The 26,631-nt window shown below is 37.0% G+C and overlaps 2 protein-coding genes across 9 annotated transcripts in view; one reads left to right on the top strand and one right to left on the bottom strand.

Annotated features, from left to right (window-relative positions):
* Window positions 1-26,631, bottom strand: part of LOC133658928 (protein FAM184A-like) — a 141,216-nt gene that overhangs the window by 27,406 nt on the left and 87,179 nt on the right. For 3 of the 7 annotated variants that reach the window (XM_062061474.1, XM_062061482.1, XM_062061463.1), the window contains exon 23: window positions 19,479-19,526. In XM_062061474.1, the coding sequence (XP_061917458.1) occupies window positions 19,479-19,526 (48 nt within the window). Of the gene's footprint in view, window positions 1-3,098; window positions 3,216-6,037; window positions 6,189-19,478; window positions 19,527-26,631 lie in introns of those variants that run through there. The other 4 variants (XM_062061499.1, XM_062061491.1, XM_062061456.1 and 1 more) reach the window with 3 other exon arrangements.
* On the top strand, window positions 11,229-22,871 carry pln (phospholamban). 2 transcript variants are annotated; one of them, XM_062061577.1, is made up of 2 exons: window positions 11,229-11,332; window positions 19,059-22,871. In XM_062061577.1, exon 2 carries the CDS (start codon window positions 19,137-19,139, stop codon window positions 19,296-19,298), a length of 162 nt encoding a protein of 53 aa, XP_061917561.1. In that variant the 5' UTR covers window positions 11,229-11,332; window positions 19,059-19,136; the 3' UTR covers window positions 19,299-22,871. The 2 variants fall into 2 exon arrangements, with proteins under 2 accessions (XP_061917561.1, XP_061917570.1); XM_062061586.1 differs by lacking the exon at window positions 11,229-11,332 and adding an exon at window positions 12,031-12,181.

The raw sequence follows: 26,631 nt of genomic DNA, 5'->3' as shown, positions 1-26,631 counted from the left end.
CTGAGCACAAAGACCATGTCAGTGGTACCCTTGTTCGATCTGAAGCCACACTGGCTCTATGGGAGGTGGAGTTATGACACAGTAGGTACCAGTCTGTTGAGGAGAACTCTTGCTAGAATTGGCCTGCGATTGAGAGGAGAGGGAACCCCCAATGTTTGAGCAGTCAGACATTTAACCTTTGTTCTTATTTAGGGTGAAGATAACAGCATCTCAGAAATCTTGCGGTAGCTTTCCCTGTTCCCAGCAGCATAGGAAGAGAGAATAAGTTTGGGGTGCACGGCTGCTCATTTGTGCATCCAAATTTATGGCAGAATGCAATCGACGCCTGCCGCTTTGCCATACGTAAGCTGGTTTGTGGATTTGATGGCCTCCTCAAAGGTCGGCGCTTCATCCAGCTCTACTTTCACGGGATGATGAAGGATATGCTGGATTGCAGGTTTGTGGACGAAGTGGTCAGCGCTAAAGAGGGTCTGGAAATGTTCTGCCCAGCGGTTCAGGATGGAAGCCTTATTTGTGAGGAGTGCTTGGCCATCTGTACTGCGCAAGGGGGTAACCACTTGGTGCGAGGGGCCATAGACTGCCTTTGAAGCTTATTACAAGGCCCCGTGGTCACCAGTGTTGGCACAAAGCTGGGTTTTCTAGGTGAGCCTAGTGGGCAGATCTCTTCTTCGCCAGCAGTTGGATTTCTGCTATTTTTGTCAAACCAGTCTTTGTTCCACTTTGTGGAGAACCCTAAGATACCTTCAGAGAACTGCAGGATGGTGGTTTACAGGTGGGCCCAAAACATTTCAGGACAGGGATCCTTGAGGGAGATGGTGTGCAAAACATCTCTGAGGTCTTGTTGGCACACAAGGACATAGTCTAATATATAAGCCAATGTTTGGACCGAGGATGCATCCAGGTTGTGGTGTTGGTGACTGTCAGCTGCAGCTCTGCGTAGACTTCCAGCAAGAGACGCCCGTTGTCATTGCAGTTTCCAACGCCATTTTTCCCAAGAACCCCTTTCCTACTCTGCCGTTGAAATCGCTAAGGATAGCAACCTTGTCTTTTGCAGAGGTCTTTATAAAAAAAAAAAAAGTATTTGTCGGCAGGGTCTGTTTGAAGGGTGGTAGCATACAGGCTAAAGAGGGTAACAAACTGTTTTTTTCTCAGTGGTAGGCGCATGGAGATGATGCGGTCGGAATGACCTAATGGTAGGTTCTCTAACTTTGCGGCTTGCTTTCGAGGATGCCTGTGTCTCAGAAGCAAACTTTGCTAAGGGCAGTGATGTCGATGTTTAGGTGGGAGAGTTTATTCGAAACTAAAGCAGAGCAATTTTGAGGACGGTTGCGCTTCGCTGTTTTTAGCATGGTCCTGATGTTCCAGCATGCTTGATTGAGTCCAGTTGCATCATAAGGGGGCAGGTGCAGAGCCACTGGTCTTTGAACTGGGTGGTACAAAGATGAGCTTTGTTTAGGCCACATTTCCTAGGCCGGTCTCCACGAGGAGCAAGCTGTCCCTAAAGAGAGTCGCTTGGTCCTTCAGAATGCTGCCAAACGATGTTGTCATCTTCAGGTCAACAATCAGATGACCAATATCTTGAACCACCTGCAGGCAGGATTCAAACTGCGGTTTCCAGTGACATCTTTCACCTACCGTATGCCCCTTTCCCATTGCCACAGGGCTTAGAAGAGTTGGGATAGGAAAAAAGGGGTAGTGGACGTGGACGTGGACTTGTTCCTAGGGCCTGCATGAAGGCTTTTTTTTTTTTTTTTTTAGGTGAGAGACGGTGTGCTGCTCCCACCTTTTATAACCGGGGTTCATCTGTCAAAGCTAGGGATGGGAATTGATACGATTTTTACGGTTCCGATTCCACTTTCGATTTTGCTTTACGTTTCAGTTTTTTCAAGCAGGCTATATTCCTTTGAGACTGCGTTTACTTAATTGCAAAGTAAACACCGTCTTTCACACTGCAGTGTCAATAAATTCACTTTGCCCTCGCTACTCGTTTCCAGCGTGTGCAGCCAGTTAACAGCAGGATGAAACAGAAGCCCCAATAGTTTTGTTGAGGATTGATGTTACTTCTTTTGAAATATTTTCCTTCCTCAGTTTTCTTTCTTTACACTTCTTTATTCATTTAGCTTTGTAAGACTGAAAATAAAAGCATACAACAAACATTGCAAAAGTATAACATCTATTGTGTATTTTACATAAACAATGTGCATTTTGTTTTTTGCATAGGTAAAATAGAAGGTTTAGTGGTAATACACTCACACAACAAACTGCAGATGTTTACGCGTGTAGAAATTCAACAACATCCACATTGCACACAATGTATGTGACTCATCACAATTAAACCTAAGGGGCAGCGGTATTGCATGAGCTTTGATCACCAGAGTTACTCTCAGACAAAAAGCAACATACAGTTTTACTGCACATAATTATTACCAACTAGTGTGGTCCCGATACCAATATTTTGGTACTGGTACCAAAATTATTTCAACACTTTTCTAAATAAAGAGGACCATAAAAAATGGCATTATTGGCTTTATTTTAACAAAAAATCTTAGGGTACATTAAACATATGTTTCTTATTGCAAGTTTGTCCTTAAATAAAATAGAGAACTTACTAGACAACTTGTCTTTTAGTAGTAATTAAGCAAACAAAGGCTCCTAATTAGTCTGCTGACGTATGCAGTAATATATTGTGTTATTTATCATTTTATTATTTTGTCAACATTATGAAGGTCAAACTGTAAAAAGTGATTATAATCTACTTGTTCATTTACTGTTAATATCAGCTTCCTTTCTCTTTTAACATGTTCTATCTACACTTCTGTTAAAATGTAATAATCACTTAATCTTCTGTTGTTTGGATGCTTTACATTAGTTTTGGATGATACCACAAATTTAGGTATTGATCTGATACCAAGTACTTACAGGAGGACCGGTACTTTTCAGAGGTGGTATAGTACCGAATATGATTCATTAGTATCGCGGTACTATACTAATACCGGTATACCGTACAACCCTAGTACCAACTGTTCCCAAACAACACGAGTCATTGTTTTTTGTCCCGTTTGGCCTTAATTCATTGATCTGCACATTACTGCTGTCACCTGGTGTGTGCTGGAAAAGGGCAGCTGCAACATTAGGCCTCTCTCTCAGATCCTCTCGCTCCAGTTTTGGGTGAGAGAAGACTCTTCACCATGTAAGGCTGCAAAGCTCGACAGCTCCTGGAACAAAAACAAAAAGAGACACAAAAACTAATTCCGTACAGCAGGTCTAGTTGAAATAGATATTGGTGTAAACACAGAAGGAATGTGAGTTGTATAAGAGCCATTCCACCAAATCGGTACCATGATGTAACTCTCTCAAAATAAACGTACATTTCTGGGGGTTTTCCCCCAACTCTAAATCTAATAATAAACACATTGAAGTACTCAGGCAACTCTATTTGCTTTAACATTGTAAAGCCTAAGATGACTCATTTGAGTAACAGGACTGAAAGTAACATATTTTCATGGATAAATGTCCGCTGCTTCGATACAATTTTAATACCCTTGGCTGGCGTTATTTACTCGTTCTGCTTCAGTCTGGTGCAGACGAGCAGTGTTATACCGCATAGGGCGCACCGGACTATAAGACGCACTGCCGATGAATGGTCTATTTTGTTTATCCTTTTTCATGTATAAGGTGCCCCGGATTATAGAGCGCATTAAAGGGCTCATATTATTATAATTTTTTTCTAAATGGAAAACACTTCCTTGTGGTCTACATAACATGTAATGGTGGTTCTTTGGTCAAAATGTTGCATAGATTATGTTTTACAGATCATCTTTGTGGAGGGGGGCGTGGCCTGCGAACCCGCAGCGAAACGGGGTGTGCCAGGACCGGCTTCGAGATCAGCGACAGGTGCGTAGATGGCCCACCTGGGCCTGATTATCGAATCACCTGTCCCTCGGTTAAAAGGCAGCAGCCGGGGAGGAGAGTGGAGTTGGAGTTGGAGCAAGAGCGAGCGAGAGAGAGACAGACAGACACAAAACAATTGCTGAAAAGCAAGACAATTTATTGCAAAATAAAACTATATTGTGAACCTGATCCAGCTCTCATGTCAGTGCTTGGTGGTCCGAGGAACCCGGAGGGGAGAAACTTGCACAATCTTATAGATGGAGCTAACTGTTTTAACGACATTCAGACTTTACTTCAATCAATAACGGAGCAGCATCTCCTCATCCGGAAACAACAACAACAGGAAATGTGTACCGTGAAAAACCGTCCGACCGGAACTCTAATAACTAAAGTTCCTTGGGTGAATAATGTCAACTCACTACACCGGTATGTTTTAGCACTTTCATGGCGAGTTTAGTTACAAATATAACAAAGAACTTTACACTACTTTATATTAGAAATGGCTACGTTTAACTTACCTTAACAGCGGAGGATGAATGTCACATAACAAGAAGATTGAGGAAAAAGAAGAAGCTTATCGACTCGCGGACGCACGCAATTTTAGGACTTATGCAGATCCCAAATACAGATCAGCAGGTACCAGAAGGTAAGAAGGTACCAGAAGGTTTCGCATAATATTGCGAAACAAAACGCCAGATAATATGTCTTACCTTATACACACACCATAATAATACTCGTATGTTTAATGCGGCTTCATAGCTTACCAAAGTCATACTAAAACATTTTGATACATTTTTGAGCGCCGTGTGTAATGTTCTTTATTTTCAATGGAACATTTAAAATGTTGGTGTTGTTTACTTGAGACATTGCAATCATAGTGCAGTCTACACTTATCTCTTATGTTTGACTGCCATCTACTGGTCACACTTATCATTACACCATGTACCAAATAAAATAGCTTCGAGGTGAGTAAGCTCAAACAAACTTATTCCGTACATTAGGCGCACCGGGTTATAAGGCGCACCGTCGAGTTTTGAGGAAAAAAAAGGATTTTAAGTGCGCCTTATAGTCCAGAAAATACGGTACTCAAACTCAAAGTGAACTACTCGGTCAGTCATGGTTTTTGATGATTTATTTCTTTAATTCAATGAATATCATCTACTTTTTCTTCACAGCATTGTCTTTCACACTCACTTTATTCCTTCCCATGATTGAAAAAACAAAGTTATGTCCATCTCTTACTAAAAGATAGTGCTAGTGAGTAAGACCGGATTTTTTGGGCGGATCTTACCGGGTTCACTTTGACATTTGCTATGCCAACTCGTAGCGGCGAGGCTCGTAACCCGATAATTATTCACAAGTTCATATTTTTATTTGAACCTTTTTGACATCGGGCAAAGTGCCCCCTCAAATATTTACACTCTTGATTTTATTCATATTTAATAATTATATCTAACCTACTTACAATTTAAGAGGATAAAGCTTTTCATATCACAAAGATTATTATCAAGGTTTAGGTCAGGCTTATTCCAAAAATAAATAGTAATCAAATATACTGCAAAAGAAGGGACTCATAAAGCTAATAAAAATAAATTTACATACAATTAGGTAGCGCTAAAATGAATACATTGTAACTAAATTAATATTATAATCATAAATACAAGTATGTTTCTTAAATGAATGGTCAATCAAATATAAGTGCTATTGAAAAAAAATACAGCTTTACTACTTTAGTCATATTTTTGGCGCTTAAGAAATTTCTCTATGATTTTAGCTCCAGACTTCTTCTGTTTGTTTGAGATTGTTATTGGTGCCAGAGGTGGTGGAAAAGTGTACTACAAAGGGCCACCTGAGAAACAGATATTTTTTGGCAGCCCTCTAGAGGGCGCTTGCGGTCCAACAATGGTTAAGAACTCCTGACTTAAAGCATAAGAATGAACCGAGAGACAGCTCGTATCCCGAAAACCAGTAAGATGAAACATTGAATTTATGTTAAAGCAATCGTGGCGAAAAGTTTTTTTGTGATAACAGAAAAATTGCTTGGTTTTGAAGTATATAACAAGACGAAGACATATTTTACTTTAACTCTTAGGTAACCAGAATTATTGAAACCAAATGTATATTTATTTATCAGCGGGGCACCTACTGATTGGGCTGGGCATTGCTCTGGTGTATCGTCAAATTCGTAAGACGATGGCAACCACTCAAGGAGCCCAAAGGCTGTTCGTCGCAATGGAAGGTTTGGGCCGGGCTGTGGGATCACAGACTGTGGCAAGATGGATCACATCATGGAGAAGCTTGAAAAGGAACAATTTAATATGAGAGCAGCCAGCATGGACGAATAGAACAGACAAGTCATTGTATTGTCTGCTCGCGGAAAACAAATATCCTAATCTACGATTTGACTCCCTCGAATGGCCTTGACGCTGTGAACAACAGGAACAGGCTCTTCTGAAAACACCCCCGAGGACACCTCAATGATGGACGCTTTTGACCTCCCTCCCTCCTCAACGACACCTGGAGTCGAACTTTTGCTTTCATGCAGAACGGCCCCAGTCTATGAACATTATATCATCACACCCAAGACAATGGGAACATACACACACACCTCCCCTCCCCCACCCCACGCCTTCACCACCGCTTGTTTCCTCTCGGGGTGATGGACGGCTGGCAGCGCTTCATAGCAGCAGTCGCCCTCCAGGGCCCCAACTCCCCGCCCCTCTGTTGCGAGTTGTCGTGATTAAATGTAATGTGTTTATGTGTGCATGGCATGGAGGTTTTTTCCCACTCCAGACTCATCTTCTTCCCCAGCGTTTTACCTTTTTCTTATCTTTTACGGGGCGCCTTTGGCGACCCATCAGCGTTCCTGTTCTGTAACCCTGTACACTGTTTGTTTGCCTAATCTTGAACGGGTTTGTGCTGAAAACATAGTTTTGTTGTTCTTGTGCAATGACAATAAAGTCCTATCCTATCCTATCCTATCCTATCCTATCCTATCCTATCCTATATTACAGGGTATGGGCAAAAAAAAGTATTTCAAAAGTAAACAAACAAAAAAGTGATTTCGGTAACAGGACTGCGCTAAGATAATAACACCCCCTTCATGGTTGAAATATCAAATATACAGAAAAAAAATTGAGTGATCTAAATATGATCAGGTTCTCAATTGTATTTCAGGTGTGTGAATTCCCTGGCTAAATTGGGGCCCGAAGCAGAATTTTATTTGTACCCTCCTCCACAACTCTATTTGAGTGAAAGCATTGTTTTTATATTATTTGACTCAAACTTGAATTTAATTTGATACATGTTTTGGACTAAACACAATTTTGTGAAATAAATTGTTCAATAAGGTATTTTTTCGTGCAAAACAACAACATGAACACATGAATTAGAAAACCTGGGAAATTTGTTATCACATTCTTATTAGTGACGGAGCAGGAATGGGCTAGGAATAAGTCAAAATTGTAATCATAGTTGATAGGTACTGGTATAAAATAGAGGTGTTAAATTGTATCTTATGAAATATGTATTTTATCAATTTTTGTATGTATTTTTGTAATTTCCAAGGTTTTTTTGATTGATTGATTGATTGAGAAATGTATTGACATCGTAAAGAAGTTAATCCATGTAATGCTTTAAAAAGGCAAATGGATGGCACAAAAAGCCAAAAGGCTTGTTTCCATTGTGGTACATTTGTAGCAGTGAATGTATACAACATCACCTTTGGCACTTAAACCCTGCGTGCAATGTTTTGAATGTATTTGTATTCATTTTAACATTAACTTGGCTCTATTTGAATGAATTAAATCTACAAGTTTGTCATAAAATGTCATATAAAGCGCCATGCAGTCATTCATTAATTGACATTTTACACACGCCCCTTCAGTGAATTACTCACTGCAGTGTTCCCCACACATTCATTTATTTGTGGCGGCCCGCCACGAAAGAATTAAGGCCGCCACAAAAAAAAAAGGTTTTTATTTTTTTGGTCCTGTCCAGCTTCTCAGGCAAATCATATAGTTGATGTAGATGCCCATATCGGCTGTTCAGATTTACTTTACAAAAGAGAAGTGTAGGATCAAGATTTTTGGAGCTCTTTGTTCAGTGGATCAGATGTTTGATGAAGCTCTGTGTCTATCTACCACCACTACTGTTTTCTGTTTATTTGTTACTGACTGTGGCAGGACACCTCTGCCTCTGTTTCACTTTATGTTGCTGGTAAATAATATGGTTGTAGTAGTAGGCTAAAGTTAAATTATTTAGTATGCACTAATTAAGGGGGCAGAGCTTTAAGAGACATTTTAGCTTTTATATTTTATAAGATATATTTTTTGTAAGAACCACAATTAATAAATATATTTAAGTGAATAACTTATTGTTCAAATCTGTATATAAATATGTACATAAAGTGTTGTAATTATATTGTAAAATGGATGGATGGATGGATGGACGTTTAAAACAAAACTGTTATTATTAATTAGTAAGTATACATTTTTTGAGCCTTTTTAGAGAAAATCATATCATTGTAGTAAATTATGCAAATTACTCGATGATGTCATGGTGACCACGCCCATAGCCACGCCCCCACCGCCACAGGTATCTTGGCAGTTTATGGGAAACACTGCACTGCCTCAAACTTAGAACATTTAAATGATTATATTTCATGGTAAAATTTAATTTTAGAAAGGGGAGACAGGCAACAAATGTTATTTCTCCAGTGTTTAGGTTTGCTCTTCCTCAACATATGGGCCCACTCAAATATTAACACTGAATTAGCAATCTCACTCTTAATTGTAATGTGATGATTATATCAAACCAACGTAGAGTTTACAACCTTGTCAAGTGATATGAAACCATGTGTTAATCACAAATATGAGTATTTATTTCACACGCAACCCTTGGGCTTAGGTCTAGCTGATTAAAAACATATACTGACCAAATATACGCCATAAGAAGGGACTTATAAATAACGGACAAAAAATAAATGTACATACAATTATGTTGTGCTAAAATAAAGGAACTAAATTAATAATAATTGTGTTTCTTCACTAAACTGTCAATAAAATTAAAGTGAAAATTTAAATACATCTTCACCACTTTAGTCATATTTTTTGCACTTTAGACATTTTTCTATGACTTAAGCTCCATTTGTTTGAGATGATCACTACTGCCACAAGTGGTGGAATAGTGTGTTACAACTAAGTAACTAACCTACTCAGTGGCCTAGTGGTTAGAGCAGGGGTGTCCAAAGTACGGCCCGCGGCCCAAATGCGGCCCGCCGGTGTCTTCAAATTGGCCCGCGACACGTCATGAGTTTAATAAGGAATTTTATATTCATTTTAAAGGTATAACACTTTAAATGCTGCTGTTTTGACACAATCTAGTGGACAACATGAGTTTTTCCTGATCAAAGACTTTTTATGTTTGGAATGTGCAGCATCTATTTCTATGACCGAAACAAACAAACAACCTTCCCTAATCATGGTGGAAAAAAAAAATCTAAAAAATCCAACCACCACAAAATGTAAACAGACATGGTCACTGAACTTTGTGGATGTTATAAAAACCGACCAATCACCATCATTTTTTATTTATTTATTACAAAGCGATGGGAAAATGCTTAAGACTCTCCATACTTATCCATGTTTGGTGCATTTTAGCTGCTTGATAATTCTGATTGATTACAAAACTTTAAGGAGGTTGTCACAGAAGTAAACAAGGTAGAAGTCATACTTTTGCATACTCTTAATATCCAATTATATTACAATTAATATAATAAGTGTGTATGTATGTATGTATGTATACACACATATATATATACATATATATTTATATATATATGTATGCATGTATGTGTGTGTGTATATATATATACACATATATATATATATATATATATATATATATATATATATATATATATATATATATATACAGTATATATATATATATATATATACACACACATATACATATATATATACAGTAATATATATATATATATATATATAGATATATATATATATATATATATATATATATATATATATATATATATATATATATATATATACACATATATATATATATATATATATATATATAAATATATATGTATATATATATATATATATATATATATATATATATATATATATATATATATATATATATATATATATATATATATATATATATATATATATATATATATATATATATATATATATATATATATATGTATATAGTTACTTTATGTGCAGTCGGCTTTCGGCCCTCAACCACATTTTTTAGTCAAAAAGTTTGGACACCCCTGGGTTAGAGTGTCCGCCCTGAGATCGGTAGGTTGTGAGTTCAAACCCCCGGCCGAGTCATACCAAAGACTATAAAAAATGGGACCCATTACCTCCCTGCTTGACACTCTGCATCAAGGGTTGGAATTGGGGGTTAAATCACCAATAATGATTCCCGGGCGCGGCACCGCTGCTGCTCACTGCTCCCCTCACCTCCCAGGGGCAGATCAAGGGGATGGGTCCAAATGCAGAGGACAAATTTCACCACGCCTAGAGTGTGTGTGACAATCATTGGTACTTTTAACTTAAGTGAAACTAAGAGAAACTGATATTTTTGGGTTAAGAAACACTGGCTTAAATTAATATTTTACATTTAATTTTTTAAACACACAAGCAGGACTGTGTGCTTCATCAAAAAAAACCACATTTTAGAGTTAATTTTATCATGCATTTACATATTCAATTTCCTGGGGACTCAAATGGCACCAATTCGGTGGGATTGTCCCGAATGCTTAAACTGCATTTTTCTGCATTCATATCCCCAATTTGAGTGGACTTTATGGCTGTTTTTGCACAATTATGTTTCAAAACCTCAAATCTTTGACGAGAAATTAAATACTTAATTTGAAAGATGAATTTAAGACAGAAATGGGCTTTCGTTCCTCTTTTGGCCCCGCAGGGACAACATTTCAGTCTTCAGTCTTTATCTACCTGCTGGGAAAACATTTGTATTATCTTTAATTCCCACTGCAGGCGCTCTTCAACTTGTGTTTGTCTTTCCTAATGCATCTTCATTTCAGGCTGGAGCTTCCCCAGAGGGAGGAGGATTAACATTCGCTGTCCACTGGAGATTAAAAAAAAAAAATAGAAAAAAACCAACACACTCATACAGAGAGTTACATTCTCCTTATAAGGAACTTTCCTACTTTGGCATGTTTGCAGTAGACAAAACTCAACTAGCAAAATCTACAAAATGTTCAAACTGAGACTTCTTCTAGTTAGGCATTGGTTGCTATTCAGGCTTATGCTTTGTTACGACTCTCCCCCCCCCTCCCTCCCTCTTTATCTGTTTACAGCCTTGGATATGTTTGCATATCTGACATTTCTCTCGCTCTCAGACACCAGTCAGGACTGCTTTCATCTGCAAGGTAAGCGGCTGCATCCTTCTAGAACTCAGAGCCGACTCCTCTCTATTCTTCCTTTGGGATGGATTTCCTAACAAACTACGCACATATAAAATGAGTCTGACACTCACTTGTTTATACCATGTCTCCAAAAGGAACATTTTTTGACACTGTCTGAGCGGTATTGATTTCAAAATGTTTATTATGAATGACTTTAGGGTGTATGATCGAGTACTGTCATTAGCGCTTTGACACACTAAACAAAGCAGAAATGCTCCAGCTCATTAAATATTTGCAGGTGTACCTAATGTGATGTCCAGTGAGTGCAGCTCTCAGAATAAATTGAGTACTGTACTGAAAGCTTCCTGGCACTAAAAAAACCCAATTGTAGCCTAGTTTGCGCACACATGCAGCTGAACATCATTGATTGAACAAGCACGTCCGTTTGCTTTGCTTGAAGAGTTTCCAGCTCAGTTTGATGGAAACTATGAATGAGTCTCAACAGAAAGAATGTCGATGCACAGCAGTGGCGCCCAGCAGCTGTTATCGGCGACACTCGGCATGCCGGGCTTGCAATTAAAGGTTGTCACACCTACAGCTTCAGTCTACCGACATATTTTTGTCTTATGTTCTCCTCCATTCCTTTTAAGAGCATGTGACAATTTTTGCAGAGCTAAATGATTGCCGAACCAAGCGCAGTGAAGCTTTTTGTACTTTTCACATGCAGCCTCATGACACATCGCAGACACTGGAGGGACGACCACGTGAAGAGCGGCTAACAATAGCCGATTGTGCTCTTACGGGTTCTGCGCTGGGTTTGCTAAACTGATTGGATTGGACTCCTTCACATCTTCCCTCGAATGATTTAACAATGTAAGACAAAGCCGTTCCACTTAATATGACTATTTCAACATAAAGACGTCTGTCTTTTTTGCAATTTGAAATGTTAAGTTTGGAGTTTTTCTGGAAGCTAGTATGCAGAGAAGGCAGGGGATGTCCCAAGTACTAAAACATTTAGTTAATAAGCGACAACAAAAAAAGCGCCAGTGTTAGCAGGGAAAACTTACAGGTAAACAAGCACTAAGGGCCCTTAGAGCACTCAACCAGTGCTATTTTGTTGACTGAAATGTTTTGTCTTAATTAAAAGTCGGGATTTTTTCCAAGTGTCAAAAAGTCAGGATTTTTTCTAAGTGTCAAAAAGTCAGGATTTTTTCTAAGTGTCAAAAAGTCAAGATTTTTCCTGTCAAAAAGTCGTTTGTTTTTTTTAAGTGTCAAAAAATCTGGATTTTTTTTTGGTCAAAAAGTCTGGATTTTTTCCTAAGTGTCAAAAAAATCGGGATTTTTTTCCTAAGTGTCAAAAAAAATCAGGATTATTTCTAAGTGTCAAAAAAACAGGATTTTTTTGGGCAAAAAGTCAGATTTTTTTTGGAATTGTCAAAAAGTCTGGGTTTTTTGTAAGTGTCAAAAAGTCACGATTTTTCTGTCAAAAAGTCGTTTTTTTCCCGTCAAAAAGTTGTTTTTCTAATGTCAAAAAGTCGGGTTTTTTCCAAGTGTCAAAAAGTCTGGATTTTTTCCAAGTGTTAAAAAGTCAGAATTTTTTCAAAGTGTCAAAAAGTAGTAATTTTTTTTAAGTGTAAAAAAGTTCGGGTTTTTTTCAAGTGTCAAACAGTCTGGATTTTTTGTGAGTGTCAAAAAGTCAGGATTTTTTTACTAAGTGTCAAAAAGTAAGGATTTTTTCAAAATTTCAAAAAGTCTGGATTTGTTCTAAGTGTCAAAAAGTCTGTTTTTTTTTTTAAGTGTCAAAAAATCTGGATTTTTTCCAAGTGTCAAAAAGACGGGATTCTTTAGGCAAAAAGTCAAAAAAAATTTCTAAGTGTCAAAAAGTCGGGATTTTTTCTAAGTGTCAAAAAGTCAAGTTTTTTTCAGTCAAAAAGTTGTTGTTTTTCAAAGTGTCAAAAAGTCTGGGTTTTTTGTAAGTGTCAAAAAGTCAGGATTTTTTGTAAGTGTCAAAAAGTCAGAATTTTTTTGTGTCAAAAAGTCATGATTTTTTCTGTCAAAAAGTCGTTTTTTTTCCAAGTGTCAAAAAGTCGGGGGGTTTTCTAAGTTTCAAAAATTCAGGATTTTTCTGTCAAAAAGTCTTTTTTTTCTGTCAAAAAGTCTTTTTTTTTCCAAGTGTCAAAAACTCTGGATTTTTTCTAAGTGTCAAAAAGTCTGAATTTTTTTCCAAGTGTCAAAAAGTCTGAATTTTTTTCAAAGTGTCAAAAAGTAGTAATTTTTTCCAAGTGTAAAAACGTTTTTTTTTTGATTAAGTGTCAAAAATTCTGGGTTTTTTTAAGTGTTAAAAAGTCTGGATTTTTTGTGAGTGTCAAAAAAATCGTGATTTGTCAAAAAGTGTCAATTATTCTGTCAAAAAGTCGTTTTTTTTCTAAGTGTCAAAAAGTAGGGTTTTTTCCTAAGTGTCAAAAAGTCGGGTTTTTTCTAAGTGTCAAAAAGTCGGGATCTTTCTGTCAAAAAGTCGTTTTTTTTTTCCAAGTTTAAAAAAGTCGTGTTTTTTTCTAAGTTTAAAAAAGTCGGGTTTTTTTTCTAAGTGTCTTGAACACACCATAGTGTGGACTGTGACGCAACATTTTGTTTACATGTAAAATCTTCCACTCCTTTGTCTCATTTTGTCCACCAAAAGTTTTATGCTGTGCGTGAATGCACAAAAGGTGCGCTTTGTTGATGTTATTGACTCGTGTGGAGTGCTAATCAGGCATATTTGGTCAGTGCATGACTGCAAGCTTGCTGTATGTACATATTGCATCATTATGCCTCGTTTGTAGGTATATTTGAGCTCATTTGATTTCCTTTACTTTTATCCTCTTTAATTTAGTTGTGCATGTCTCATGACACATTATCCGTATGTAATATTGGCTGCATTTCAGATAGTTGTTTGTGTGCCATGTTGTTCCGGACCACAGCAAACATTACCAAGCTTGCCAAAGATTGTAATAAATCTATTAGAAGAAGACAGCCTGTGGTTTCATTCAACTTGGACACACACATCTATACCTTTGGCCGTTAAAAGCCAGTCATTTCCAGGAGTTATCTCACCTTCTGAGCAGCCTCTGATTTACTAATGTTTTCTCATGTTGTAAAAACGTGTAGAATAAATATTACATTTCTACCTTTTTGTCAAGGTTTGCTTCAGCCTGCGACACAGTCACTTTGTTAGTAGGCTATTACAGCTAATAGAGACACTTACGTGTTGCCATCATTATAACATTTATATACGGCTTTCCATTTTTTGCGGCTCCAGACAGATTAGTTTTTTGTATTTTTGGTCCAATATGGCTCTTTCAACGTTTTGGGTTGCCGACCCCTGGCAACAATTTGATGTTATTTGGGATCTTATTAGATCAGGCCCTTAGTGTTCTGTCTATTTGTTCCAGTGAGAGCAGGACAGAGAGCAGACCAACAACACACTTAAAGAGTTATCTCGCGAGGTATGAGGCTCTCAGAGGCGCTAACATGTCCAGAGATAATCAGAGACTCACGGACGGATCAGGGGTGGAAGAAACAAATCAGAATGATAAAAATAGTGCTGATGAAAAGACTGTAAACGGCACTATGGCCCTGTCATCTGGTCTGAGCCTGCACTTCCTTTTAACTCCATGACAGGAATCCAAAATGGTCCACTCAATATAAATAGCAAAGTACTTTGGCAGCGGCACAATAGGAATAGATGGTTACATACAAACAAAAGCATGACTTTGATCGTACGAGAGTCCGAATCCGATCACAAAGGGGATTTAAAGCACGGTTGGAAGTCCTTTAAATCCCCCCATGTGCTCACATTCATCTCCAACCAAGCACGGAGCAGAGAAAAGCACGCATTGCGACTGTCACTAAGTTGACATTGTCGGCATTGCAGGCGGGATTAACGCATCAACAGACCTCAGCTGGCGCCTACCCGGGGGCACTTCTCTTATCACTTATCATCACCACGGCGTGTTCTGCTACAGTGGAGGTCACAAGATCACGAAGGGTTGAGACGGATGACGGCACTGATTAGCTTAGCCTTCAGTTCAACTTGAGTGACTTGACAAACCTCCATCAAGGTTGACAAACCTCCATCAAGGTTGACAAACCTCCATCAAAGTTGACAAACCTTCATCAAGGTTGACAAACCTCCATCAAGGTTGACAAAACTTAATCAAGGTTGACAAACCTCCATCAGGGTTGACAAACATCCATCAGGGTTGACAAACCTCCATGAAGGTTGACAAACCTCCATCAAGGTTGACAAACCTCCATCAAGGTTGACAAACCTCCATGAAGGTTGACAAACCTCCATCAAGGTTGACAAACCTCCATGAAGGTTGACAAACCTCCATCAAGGTTGACAAACCTCCATCAAGGTTGACAAACATCCATCAGGGTCGACAAACCTCCATCAAGGTTGACAAACCTCCATCAGGGTTGACAAACCTCCATCAAGGTTGACAAACCTCCATCAAGGTTGACAAACCTCCATCAAGGTTGACAAACCTCCATCAAAGTTGACAAAACCTCCATCAAGGTTGACAAACCTCCATCAGGGTTGACAAACCTCCATCAAGGTTGACGAACCTCCATCAGGGTCGACAAACCTCCATCAAGGTTGACAAACCTCCATCAAGGTTGACAAACCTCCATCAAGGTTGACAAACATCCATCAGGGTCGACAAACCTCCATCAAGGTTGACAAACCTCCATCAGGGTTGACAAACCTCCATCAAGGTTGACAAACCTCCATCAAGGTTGACAAACCTCCATCAAGGTTGACAAACCTCCATCAAAGTTGACAAAACCTCCATCAAGGTTGACAAACCTCCATCAGGGTTGACAAACCTCCATCAAGGTTGACGAACCTCCATCAGGGTTGACAAACCTCCATCAAGGTTGACAAACCTCCATCAAGGTTGACAAACCTCCATCAAGGTTGACAAACCTTCATGAAGGTTGACAAACCTCCATCAAGGTTGAGAAACCTCCATCAAGGTTGACAAACATCCATCAGGGTTGACAAACCTCCATCAAGGTTGACAAACATCCATCAGGGTTGACAAACCTCCATCAAGGTTGAGGAACCTCCATCAAGGTTGACAAACCTCCATCAAGGTTGACAAACCTCCATCAAGGTTGAGGAACCTCCATCAAGGTTGACAAACCTCCATCAAATTTGACAAACCTCCATCAAAGTTGACAAACCTTCATCAAGGTTGACAAACCTCCATCAAGGTTGAGGAACCTCCATCAAGGTTGACAAACCTCCATCAAGGTTGACAAACCTCCATCAAGGTTGAGGAACCTCCATCAAGGTTGACAAACCTCCATCAGGGTTGACAAACCTCCATCAAGGTTGAGGAACATCCATCAAGATTGACAAACCTGCATCAAGGTTGACAAACCTCCATCAAGGTTGACAAACCTCCATCAAGGTTGAGGAACCTCCATCAAGGTTGACAAACCTCCATCAGGGTTGACAAACCTCCATCAAGGTTGAGGAACATCCATCAAGATTGACAAACCTGCATCAAGGTTGACAAACCTCCATGAAGGTTGACAAACCTCCATCAAGGTTGACAAACCTCCATCAAGGTTGAGGAACCTCCATCAAGGTTGAGGAACCTCCATCCAGGCAGGAAAATACAAATTTGGATCCACCTTCAAAGACACATGCCAGTTTAATGGACTGCAAACTTGAACTTTTGCAGGAACAAAAAGTCGGTTTGTCAACTCCCTGAAAAATACAATAAAACACACTTTGATGTCACGGCTGGCTGTTTTTTTTTAACAATTTTTTAAACTATGTGACTCAAACCTGATTTTGATAGGATGAATGTTTTGAAGGCTAATTTGGGGCTTTAAACAGAATTTTAGTATGAGCCCCCCTCTTACAAAAAATGTCCACACTTTTTTACTTACATGAAACTATTTTTTATATTTATTTGATAAAACTTCAATTTGATTTAAAGCATGTTTTGTGCCTAAATAAATTCATGGGAAAGAAAGTGTTCAATAATACACTTTTTTAGTAATGATAGGTTGTGTCATGATCTGTGGTCTGGATCATGTTTTTTGTTATTTTCTGTTAGTTCAAAACTTCACTAGTTCCTGTTTTTGTGCATCCTTGTTGCTTTTAGTTTCCATGACGACTGATTAGTTTCAGCTGCCTCATGTGTTCGGGACACGCACTTGCTCTAATCAGAGACTATTATTTAAGTCTGTCTTTGTCAGTTAGTCGTCCTGGCGTCATTGATTGTTTCATGCTTAGTTCATGCTGCTCGTTTCTTGCCACAGTAGGTTTTGTTTGTTTCATGTCCATAGTTCAGGCTAAGTGTTAGCGTATGTTTCCTGCTTTAAGTTTTATGTCCCTTAGCCTCTCGTGCAATCTCACATTGAAATCATTGGTGCTTGGCCGCTCCAAACCACACAATTTTAACAAGTAACATGCTTTAAAAAAAAAAAACAACTAACTTTTACATAAGTAATATTGTATGAAAAATATACAATAGAACAGGGGTGTCCAAACTTTTTGACTGGGGGGCCTCATTGCGCTTAAACATTTCTTATTTCAAGCATGTAAATAAAAAAAAAAATCATGACTTTGACACAATTGTGTCTCATATTAAAACAGATGACAGCCAAATGGACTTTGCTGTTTTATTTTCAATGAAACAATAGAAAATACGTACTCATATAGTAGTACAGTTGTTATTAGTGAGAATATACTTATTTGAAGGTATTTTGGGGTTCATTGAGGTTAGCTAATTTTACTTGTTTTGGAAAGTCTTGACAAGCCAAATTTTCTTGTTCTATTGGCAGATAATTTTGCTTAGTTCAAATAAAATACCCCTAATTTTTGTTTTGTTTTTTCTTGTTTTTGAACATTGACTTTTTGCAGTGTACTGTATATATACTCATATATATAAATATATACACAATAATATATATATATTCATATACGTATGTATATATATACCTGTATATATATATTCATATACGTATATATATATACATATACTGTATATATTTATATATATACACACATATATATAAATATATACACAATAATATATATATATATAAATATATACACAATAATATATATATATATATTCACATACGTATATATATATATATATATATATATATATATATATATATATATATATATATATATATATATATATAGAGAGAGAGAGAGAGAGAGAGAGATCCTATACATATACTGTATATGAGTACATATTATTATAATAATATAATTAATAATTATTATATTATTAATAATTATTATAATTAATTATTAAGAGTACGTTCAACTCAACTTGTTTACTTTCGTGACAACCTCATTAAGGTTTTGTGGAGTTTTGCATTATTCCCATTTTCCATTGCCATGGATTTACATTGGTGTTATTTAGATTTTTATTTAATGTTGATTTGACTTCTTTCAATAACATCCACAAAGTTCAACTTGCAGGTTGTGTTATGTGTGACCAGGTTTGTTGAATTTTTGCACTGGTCGATTTTAATTTCTTCACCGTGACTAGGGAAGGTTGTTTGGAATGGGTCAAGTAAGTAAACGCTATACTACACTTGACTTGAAAGTACATTTAAAGGCAGCGTTACTTTCGTTGGCCACTAGATGGCGACAAAATGGCAGCAATATGAACATTGTATAATTATGATACACTTTTCTTCTTTTCTATTTTTTTGTTCCTTCCAGACAAGAACAGAACTTTCTTTCGGACCTTCATGTCCTGATCGTTTCCTGCAGCCTGACCCACCGAGTCCAAGCATCGCCATGGAGCGCGTCCAGCACATCACCAAGTCGGCCATCCGCCGCGCGTCCCAAATCGAGGTGACTCCGCAGGCCAAGAGGAACCTGCAGGAGCTCTTCGTCAACTTCACCCTCATCCTCATCTGTCTGCTCCTCATCTACATCATCGTCCTGCTGAGCAGCTGAGGCTGCACCGAGGACCGGACTTCACTGATGCACTCTAAGCGTGACTGCATGTTTTCCCACCGCCGCTCCTCGTTCATCTAATACCGAGCGAGCTGTGCATTTAAAGTCGCAAACTATTGCACATTTACAGTAAAAAAAAACAACATGTCACATTTACTGCACAAAATGTGTGAGACTCACAGCTTGCACTCCCCCATGTTGGACGGACATCCCACTCCCAGTTGCATCCTGGGAACAAAAGATGAACAGCTTTGTAAACTCTTAATAGCTCAAAAAGGTGAGATGTTTTAAGTTGAGCTTTAAAAAGAAAGTGCAGACAGAATATATTGTAGAATGGAGCATATTGCAACATGTTGTTAAAAGACAGGAGGGTGACCATGTCAATACCGTCATAATTATGTCGAAAAAGTGTCTTCAAAGGTCGACGTTAGAGACCCAAATATGACTGTTTAGGTCCAGAGGTATTTCTTGTATTGGCCTGCGGAACATTCAAAAAAATAGAGCTAAAAAACAACAAAAAGAACCAGAAAAAGTTACAATGTTGATGCTAATACCACAAAACTGGCATGCAGGCTGTTTTATTTCATTGAAATAAACAAATAGCCATCCCTAATTTATCACTGTTAATTGGTTCTGAACATAATTTAATTACTGCAAAGTAGGAAACATGAATTATAAATCAAATATTTTCATAGGTAGGGCATAGAAAAGGTTTACTACCTTCTAAATAATTTTTTCAATATTATGAGATCCCTATAAAGAGGAAATGACACCCTTATTGTTGCCTTTATATATTTTAATCCAACATAGTAATAAAGCCTGAGGCTTAGCCAATCAGTGGCCACAATACTGAACAGTGTGATCTGGTTGGTGTCCTCCAGTGGCCAATACTCCTGTATATTGATATCATTCGTTATTTTAGCCATTTTAAGCATGAAAATGCTCAACTTTGGGCAAAAATATTGTAGAATAAGCTTTAAAACTACCCAAAAATCCATGCAGTATTACTATTGATATTTTGAAGCACGATGTGGCGAGGGACGACTGTACTAAAAAATGTAACAAGAAAAAGTTACAATTTCGGCGTTTATAACAACACATTTTTTCATTAAAAAAAAAAAATTATAAACAGTATTTTGTTGGTTTTGAAAATGTAAAATATGGCCCCTGCATCCTTTAAGTTTTCAGCAAAAGAACAACTCTGGTTTTTAGTTACACAGCACTACAACATAAAACAGTGACCTCCTGTTTAGTGCAAATTAAGCTTTAAATAAAAGCATGGCAGACATATCCTCGACTTTACTGATTGAATAATGTATCTTTTTCGGTTGCGCGTGTACGAATTATTTAATGTCATTGCGGCAAGAGATACAAACGTGATTAGCACAGCAGCTTTGTTGGATGCGAGTACAAGATATCGTGCAAACCGAAGAATCCCCAAAAGATCCCAGCAGGCACAAGACATTAAACCAGGGGTGTCAAACTCATTTTAGATCGGGGGGGCCTTAAAAATACGATAACTTAAAAATAAAGACAACTTCAGATTGTTTTCTTTGTTTAAAAATGGAACAAGCATATTCTGAAAATGTACAAATAATAATGTTGTTGTTGTTTTTTTACACTTAAATGTTCCGGTTAATAGTATTCCACCTTTGTCGTTATTTATACTTTCTAAATAAATGATGTGATAATGTTCATCAGTCAACTCATTGGTGTTCATTTTCAATCTATCAAGATAAAAAAGTGATATCAATATCAAATTATAGGATATTATTTATGTAGTTTGCTCACTTTCCTCGACTGGTGCACTGACATCATGTGGTTTATTTTATTTTTTTTTTAAATATGTAGCATCATCTACAAAGATACAAAGAATTGCTATTGCGACATCTAGTGGACACATTTAGAACAGCAGTTTCTTTCATTCAAAAATGTCCGCTCATTTTTATACTTAGCAAACTCATCGGATACGTTTGACACCCCTGCATTAAAACAACGTTGAGAACTTGTTGAATTAGGTCCTGACGTTGAGCAACTCAAACATAATGTTGAAACAACATGCTTTTTTGATGACGTTTAATCAACGTCGGGTTCTGACGTTGAAATGTAGTCATTTTCCCAACCAATATTCTACAACACAAATATAACGTTGAAACAACATGCTTTTTGACGACATTTATTTGACCATTGAAATTTGGTCATTTCCCAGCCAACTATGTGGATCCAACGCTGGACATCAACGTTGTCTCAATTTACAAATATTTTGCAACGATATTTCATAGTCAGTTTTAGAGGACGTGTACGTATAATCAACGTTGTATCGATGTCTTGTGCCTGATGGGAATACCGTACGCACAAATAAGGGCAGCAAGCATTTTTTGGGCCTATTTTTCTTACGTCTTTGGCCTAAAGCAGGGGTGTCCAAACTTTTTCCACTGAGGGTCGCACACGGAAAAATTAAAGCCTGCGGGGGCCATTTTGATAGTTTTCATTTTCAAATCATAACAAAATGTATGGATTTTGGTTTTTTTTTACCTTTAGGGCTCCCGGAGACCATAAAGGGTCTAAGTCATTAAAATGTTAAAAACAAGTCAAATTATTTTGTTATTTAACGCTTACAGTACATCTCTACAGTATATCAACTTTAGGTTGATATAAAATTTAAAAAACCAAAAAGGTTTTATGCCTTTTCTGTCAAGACAACTTTGTTTTTTTATAATAAAACTGAAATATGCAGTATTTCCCCCACTGCCCAAAACATTCAGAAAGCAATGTTTGATGTGAAGTAATTAGAGCCTTAAAAACATCAATAATGCAGGACACCATTGATATTAATTCATTGTTATTTTTGAGTAATCACAGTGAAAAGATAAATAAAATCCCATTAAATATATTTGGGATCCAAAAGGTGCCCCACTCAAAGTGATACATTTTTATTACTTTTTTTTTTGCTTTCAACACTTAAGTTGCGAGATCAACTTCAGATATATCTGTCAATTTTACGTTTGAACTATTATTTTGTTTGTTTTATGCTCTTTTGTCAAAGAAAACGTTGATGTTTTTGCATGGCAACCACACAATATATGCAATATTTGGAGCCTTGAATAGGTCAATAATTCATTATAACATTGTTGTTTTTTTTAGCAATGGCAAAAAAAGAAAAATAAAGATAGACAAAAGAAGTAAAAAAAACAGCTAGCATGGCAGCTTTGTGTCAACATTGCAACTTTTTCTAGTTAGATTTCACCTCATTCTACTTTTTTTTAATGTTTTTATTTTATTTTTGCAATAGCATTTCCAGAATGTGTGGCGGGCCGGTAAACAATTAGCTGCGGCCCGCAAATGACCCCCAGGCCGCACTTAGGACACCCCTGGCCTAAAGTCACAAGTAAAAAACATGCACGTGACAGCTAGTTTTGGTTATGTCAACAGTTTTATTTCTGTTGTTAATTAAGTTTATTTCATGTTATTTTGTTGTATATGAACTGTTTCAGTACCACTTCACACCGTGTCTTCACTTGAAAGGCTTTCCTGAATGTTCTATTTCCCTGTTTGAACAATAAACCACGTCCAACACAACTTTAACTTTCCTGCGACTCGTAACACAAAAAGGAGTGCTTCAAACATTCCAACCATCGTTTTATTGTTTGATAACATACAAGAGGAATGATATAAATATAAACATCGGTATAATAGTTCAACATCAAAAAAGGACAAGACAAAGAAAAGTAGAACAGGTCACGAGGTTCACTTTCAATTCGGTTTAAAGTACAAACTTGAAGAGGAGTTGAAAGTGAAGAGTTAAGCCCGGCAGAAGTGGACTTTATAGAACACTACACAACAACAACAAAAAAAACCTTCTTATTTCAGGAAGTTTACGCTTCACTGGCGGCCACCTGGTGGCAGTGTTCAATCCAACAAGGATTCAAAGAGGTGGTGAGGAGCAACATTTCCCATGAGACCCTGCTCAGCTGTTATATTTGAAATATATCATATTAAACAGGTTACATTTGCACATGAAGCGCTGCAGGATGCTGGCAGCCATCAGTGGCGATACAGACATCTTCGCTCGGAAGATGGCATTAGTGCACCAATTCGACAGAAAAAAGACATACGACGAGTGCTCGGGAAAACTGCACATTTTTAAACTCCAACCGAAAAGCATCAGAGGTGATTCAAAGTTACCATTGATACTTTTTCCAAGTCTGTGCGTGGTTCTTGTTTATATAACACCATTTTCCCCCCCGAACATTCACAATTGCAGACCACAACATGAGTATTATATAGATTTACATGTGCAAAAATGTTGGAATGGTCTCTTTCAAAGTCGCCTTCTTTTTGGGTTAGGGTTGCCAACTCCCTGAAAAAATTTGTTTTGCCTTTGTTTTGTGTGAGAAACATTTTTTTAAGGGGTTTGACTACAACCTGAATTTAATGATGTTTCGGAGGAATAGAAAATAAATAACTTGCAAAATAACGGCGTTAACTGAATAAAGTAAATATAAATATAAACACTTTCTTGTGGTCTAGATCAGTGGTTCTCAAAGTACCACCTTTGAAAAAACTTGGTTCTCCAAGTACTACCATTAAAATACAGTAGCGCGGTAGGCCTAAGTAGTCATTAAAAACAAGTCAGAGATTTTATTTAACATTTTTGCCGACTGTAACATTACACACAGCTTGAACATAGGAAACTAAAACACTGTACTTAATTAAGTGATTCTTTGGAGTACCACTAGATGAAGCCCACGTACCACTAGTAGTACACGTACGCAGTTTGAGAATACGGTCTAGGTCAGACCTGGGCAAATTAAGGCCCGGGGGCCACATGTGGCCCGTTAAGATTTTCAATCCGGCCCACCGGACGTTCTATATCATTTTTTAGACCAGAATTTTTGTGTTAAATTGACTTTATATCAGACCTGGGCAAATTAAGGCCCGGGGGCCACATGCGGCCCGTTAAGATTTTCAATCCGGCCCACCAGACGTTCTACATAATTTTTTTTAGACCTTTAACCCTGTAACACCCCTTGTTGTAAAATTACAACGTTACCTTTAACCATCCTAAAAAACAATCCGATATATATTTTTTTACCACATTTACATAGTCATTGGGTCCTATTGTTCAGTCTCACAAAGCTATTGGATCGTAAATGTGTTTATAAGTCACGCCTTCTGGCCATGAACTCACACAACCTCTCGAGGTTTCTTTAAAAACAACATCTATTTGTTTCATTGAACTGGATTCATCAGATTCAAGTAAGTAAAATGTCTTTTATATATTTTTTTGGTTGTTATTACAATGTCTAGAGCAGGGGTCACCAACCTTTTTGAAACCAAGAGCTACTTCTTGGGTAGTGATTAATGCGAAGGGCTACCAGTTTGATACACACTTAAATAAATTGCCAGAAATAGCCAATTTGCTCAATTTACCTTTAACTCTATGTTATTATTAATAATTAATGATATTTACACTTAATTGAACGGTTTAAAAGAGGAGAAAACACGAAAAAAATGACAATTAAATTTTGAAACATAGTTTATCTTCAATTTCGACTCTTTAAAATTCAAAATTCAACCGAAAAAAAGAAGAGAAAAACTAGCTAATTCGAATCTTTTTGAAAAAATTTAAAAAATAATTTATGGAACATCATTAGTAATTTTTCCTGATTAAGATTCATTTTAGAATTTTGATGACATGTTTTAAATAGGTTAAAATCCAATCAGCACTTTGTTATAATATATAACAAATTGGACCAAGCTATATTTCTAACAAAGACAAATCATTATTTCTTCTAGATTTTCCAGAACAATAATTCAAAAAAAAAATTCAAAAGACTTTGAAATAAGATTTAAATTTGATTCTACAGATTTTCTAGATTTGCCAGAATAATATTTTTGAATTTTAATCATAATAAGTTTGAAGAAATATTTCACAAATATTCTTCGTCGAAAAAACAGAAGCTAAAATGAAGAATCAAATTAAAATGTATTTATTATTCTTTACAATAAAAAAAATTAATTTACTTGAACATTGATTTAAATTGTCAGGAAAGAAGAGGAAGGAATTTAAAAGGTAAAAAGGTATATGTGTTTAAAAATCCTAAAATCATTTTTAAGGTTGTATTTTTTTTTTTAAATTGTCTTTCTGAAAGTTATAAGAAGCAAAGTAAAAAAATTAATGAATTTATTTAAACAAGTGAAGACCAAGTCTTTCAAATATTTTCTTGGATTTTCAAATTCTATTTGAGTTTTGTCTCTCTTAGAATTAAAAATGTCGGGCAAAGCGAGACCAGCTTGCTAGTAAATAAATACAATTTAAAAAATAGAGGCAGCTCACTGGTAAGTGCTGCTATTTGAGCTATTTTTAGAACAGGCCAGCGGGCTACTCATCTGGTCCTTATGGGCTACCTGGTGCCCGCGGGCACCGCGTTGGTGACCCCTGGTCTAGAGCATGTACATATGTAGTTATTGTGGAACAGATGCATCAACTTTCCTTTAGAGCTTGTTATATAATTGTTGCAATTATACAACACTGGGTGAATGTGGTAGTCAAAATGCTGGCTTGTTGCAGTGGGCTCAAACAGGTTGTATTCCCTCCACTACATCACTGCCTGAAGTATTTTCTCTATACATGGATAGTATACATTCTACCCTTGTGTTGTGTTCAAATGCCTCCTACAACAACATCTAAAAGGTCAAATTTTTTTTTATAGGTTTTTCTATATTTGGGTCTTACAGGGTTAACATCAAAACTGTAGCTGCCACTAGGATGTGCAGTGATGTTTTTAAATGACCGCAAGTCTTGAACTATAGAAAGTATTTCAATGGTCGAAATCTGCACCTTTGGGTGTTATAGGAGTTATTACGGTAATCTACGTCACAGATTTTTACGTGATAATATATCATGTTGTAGGTTTTTATTACACGTTGCATTCATATTTTGCGTTTTTTGAAATTTACTTTTTACATTTTTGTTGTGTTTTGCTTGATTGTAAAAGATACACTGGTCTGAGAAGTAAAATATGTTCATATGTTGTTAATATTCAGTGTTCTATTGTTCATAGTTAATACTGTAAATCCCACTTTCTTTATTTTCCATGTACATTTTGGGTGTCCCATTCAGTGAAAAACTGTAAAATTCCATTCCGTTTTTTTTCGAGGTGGTCTGTCTTATGTTGGTCATTATGGTGGTACTTGGAGAGCCGCGCATTTTCTAAGGTGGTTCTTGGTGGAAAAAAATAATTTTATCTTTAATTATGATCATGACCTGTGATGAGGTGGCGACTTGTTCAGGGTGTACAGCATGCAGCTGGGATAGGCTGCAGCACCC

Source organism: Entelurus aequoreus, linkage group LG01 (assembly GCF_033978785.1).
Source record: "Entelurus aequoreus isolate RoL-2023_Sb linkage group LG01, RoL_Eaeq_v1.1, whole genome shotgun sequence".
Taxonomy (NCBI): Eukaryota; Metazoa; Chordata; class Actinopteri; order Syngnathiformes; family Syngnathidae; genus Entelurus; species Entelurus aequoreus.
This window is presented reverse-complemented; position numbering and strand designations above follow the sequence as displayed.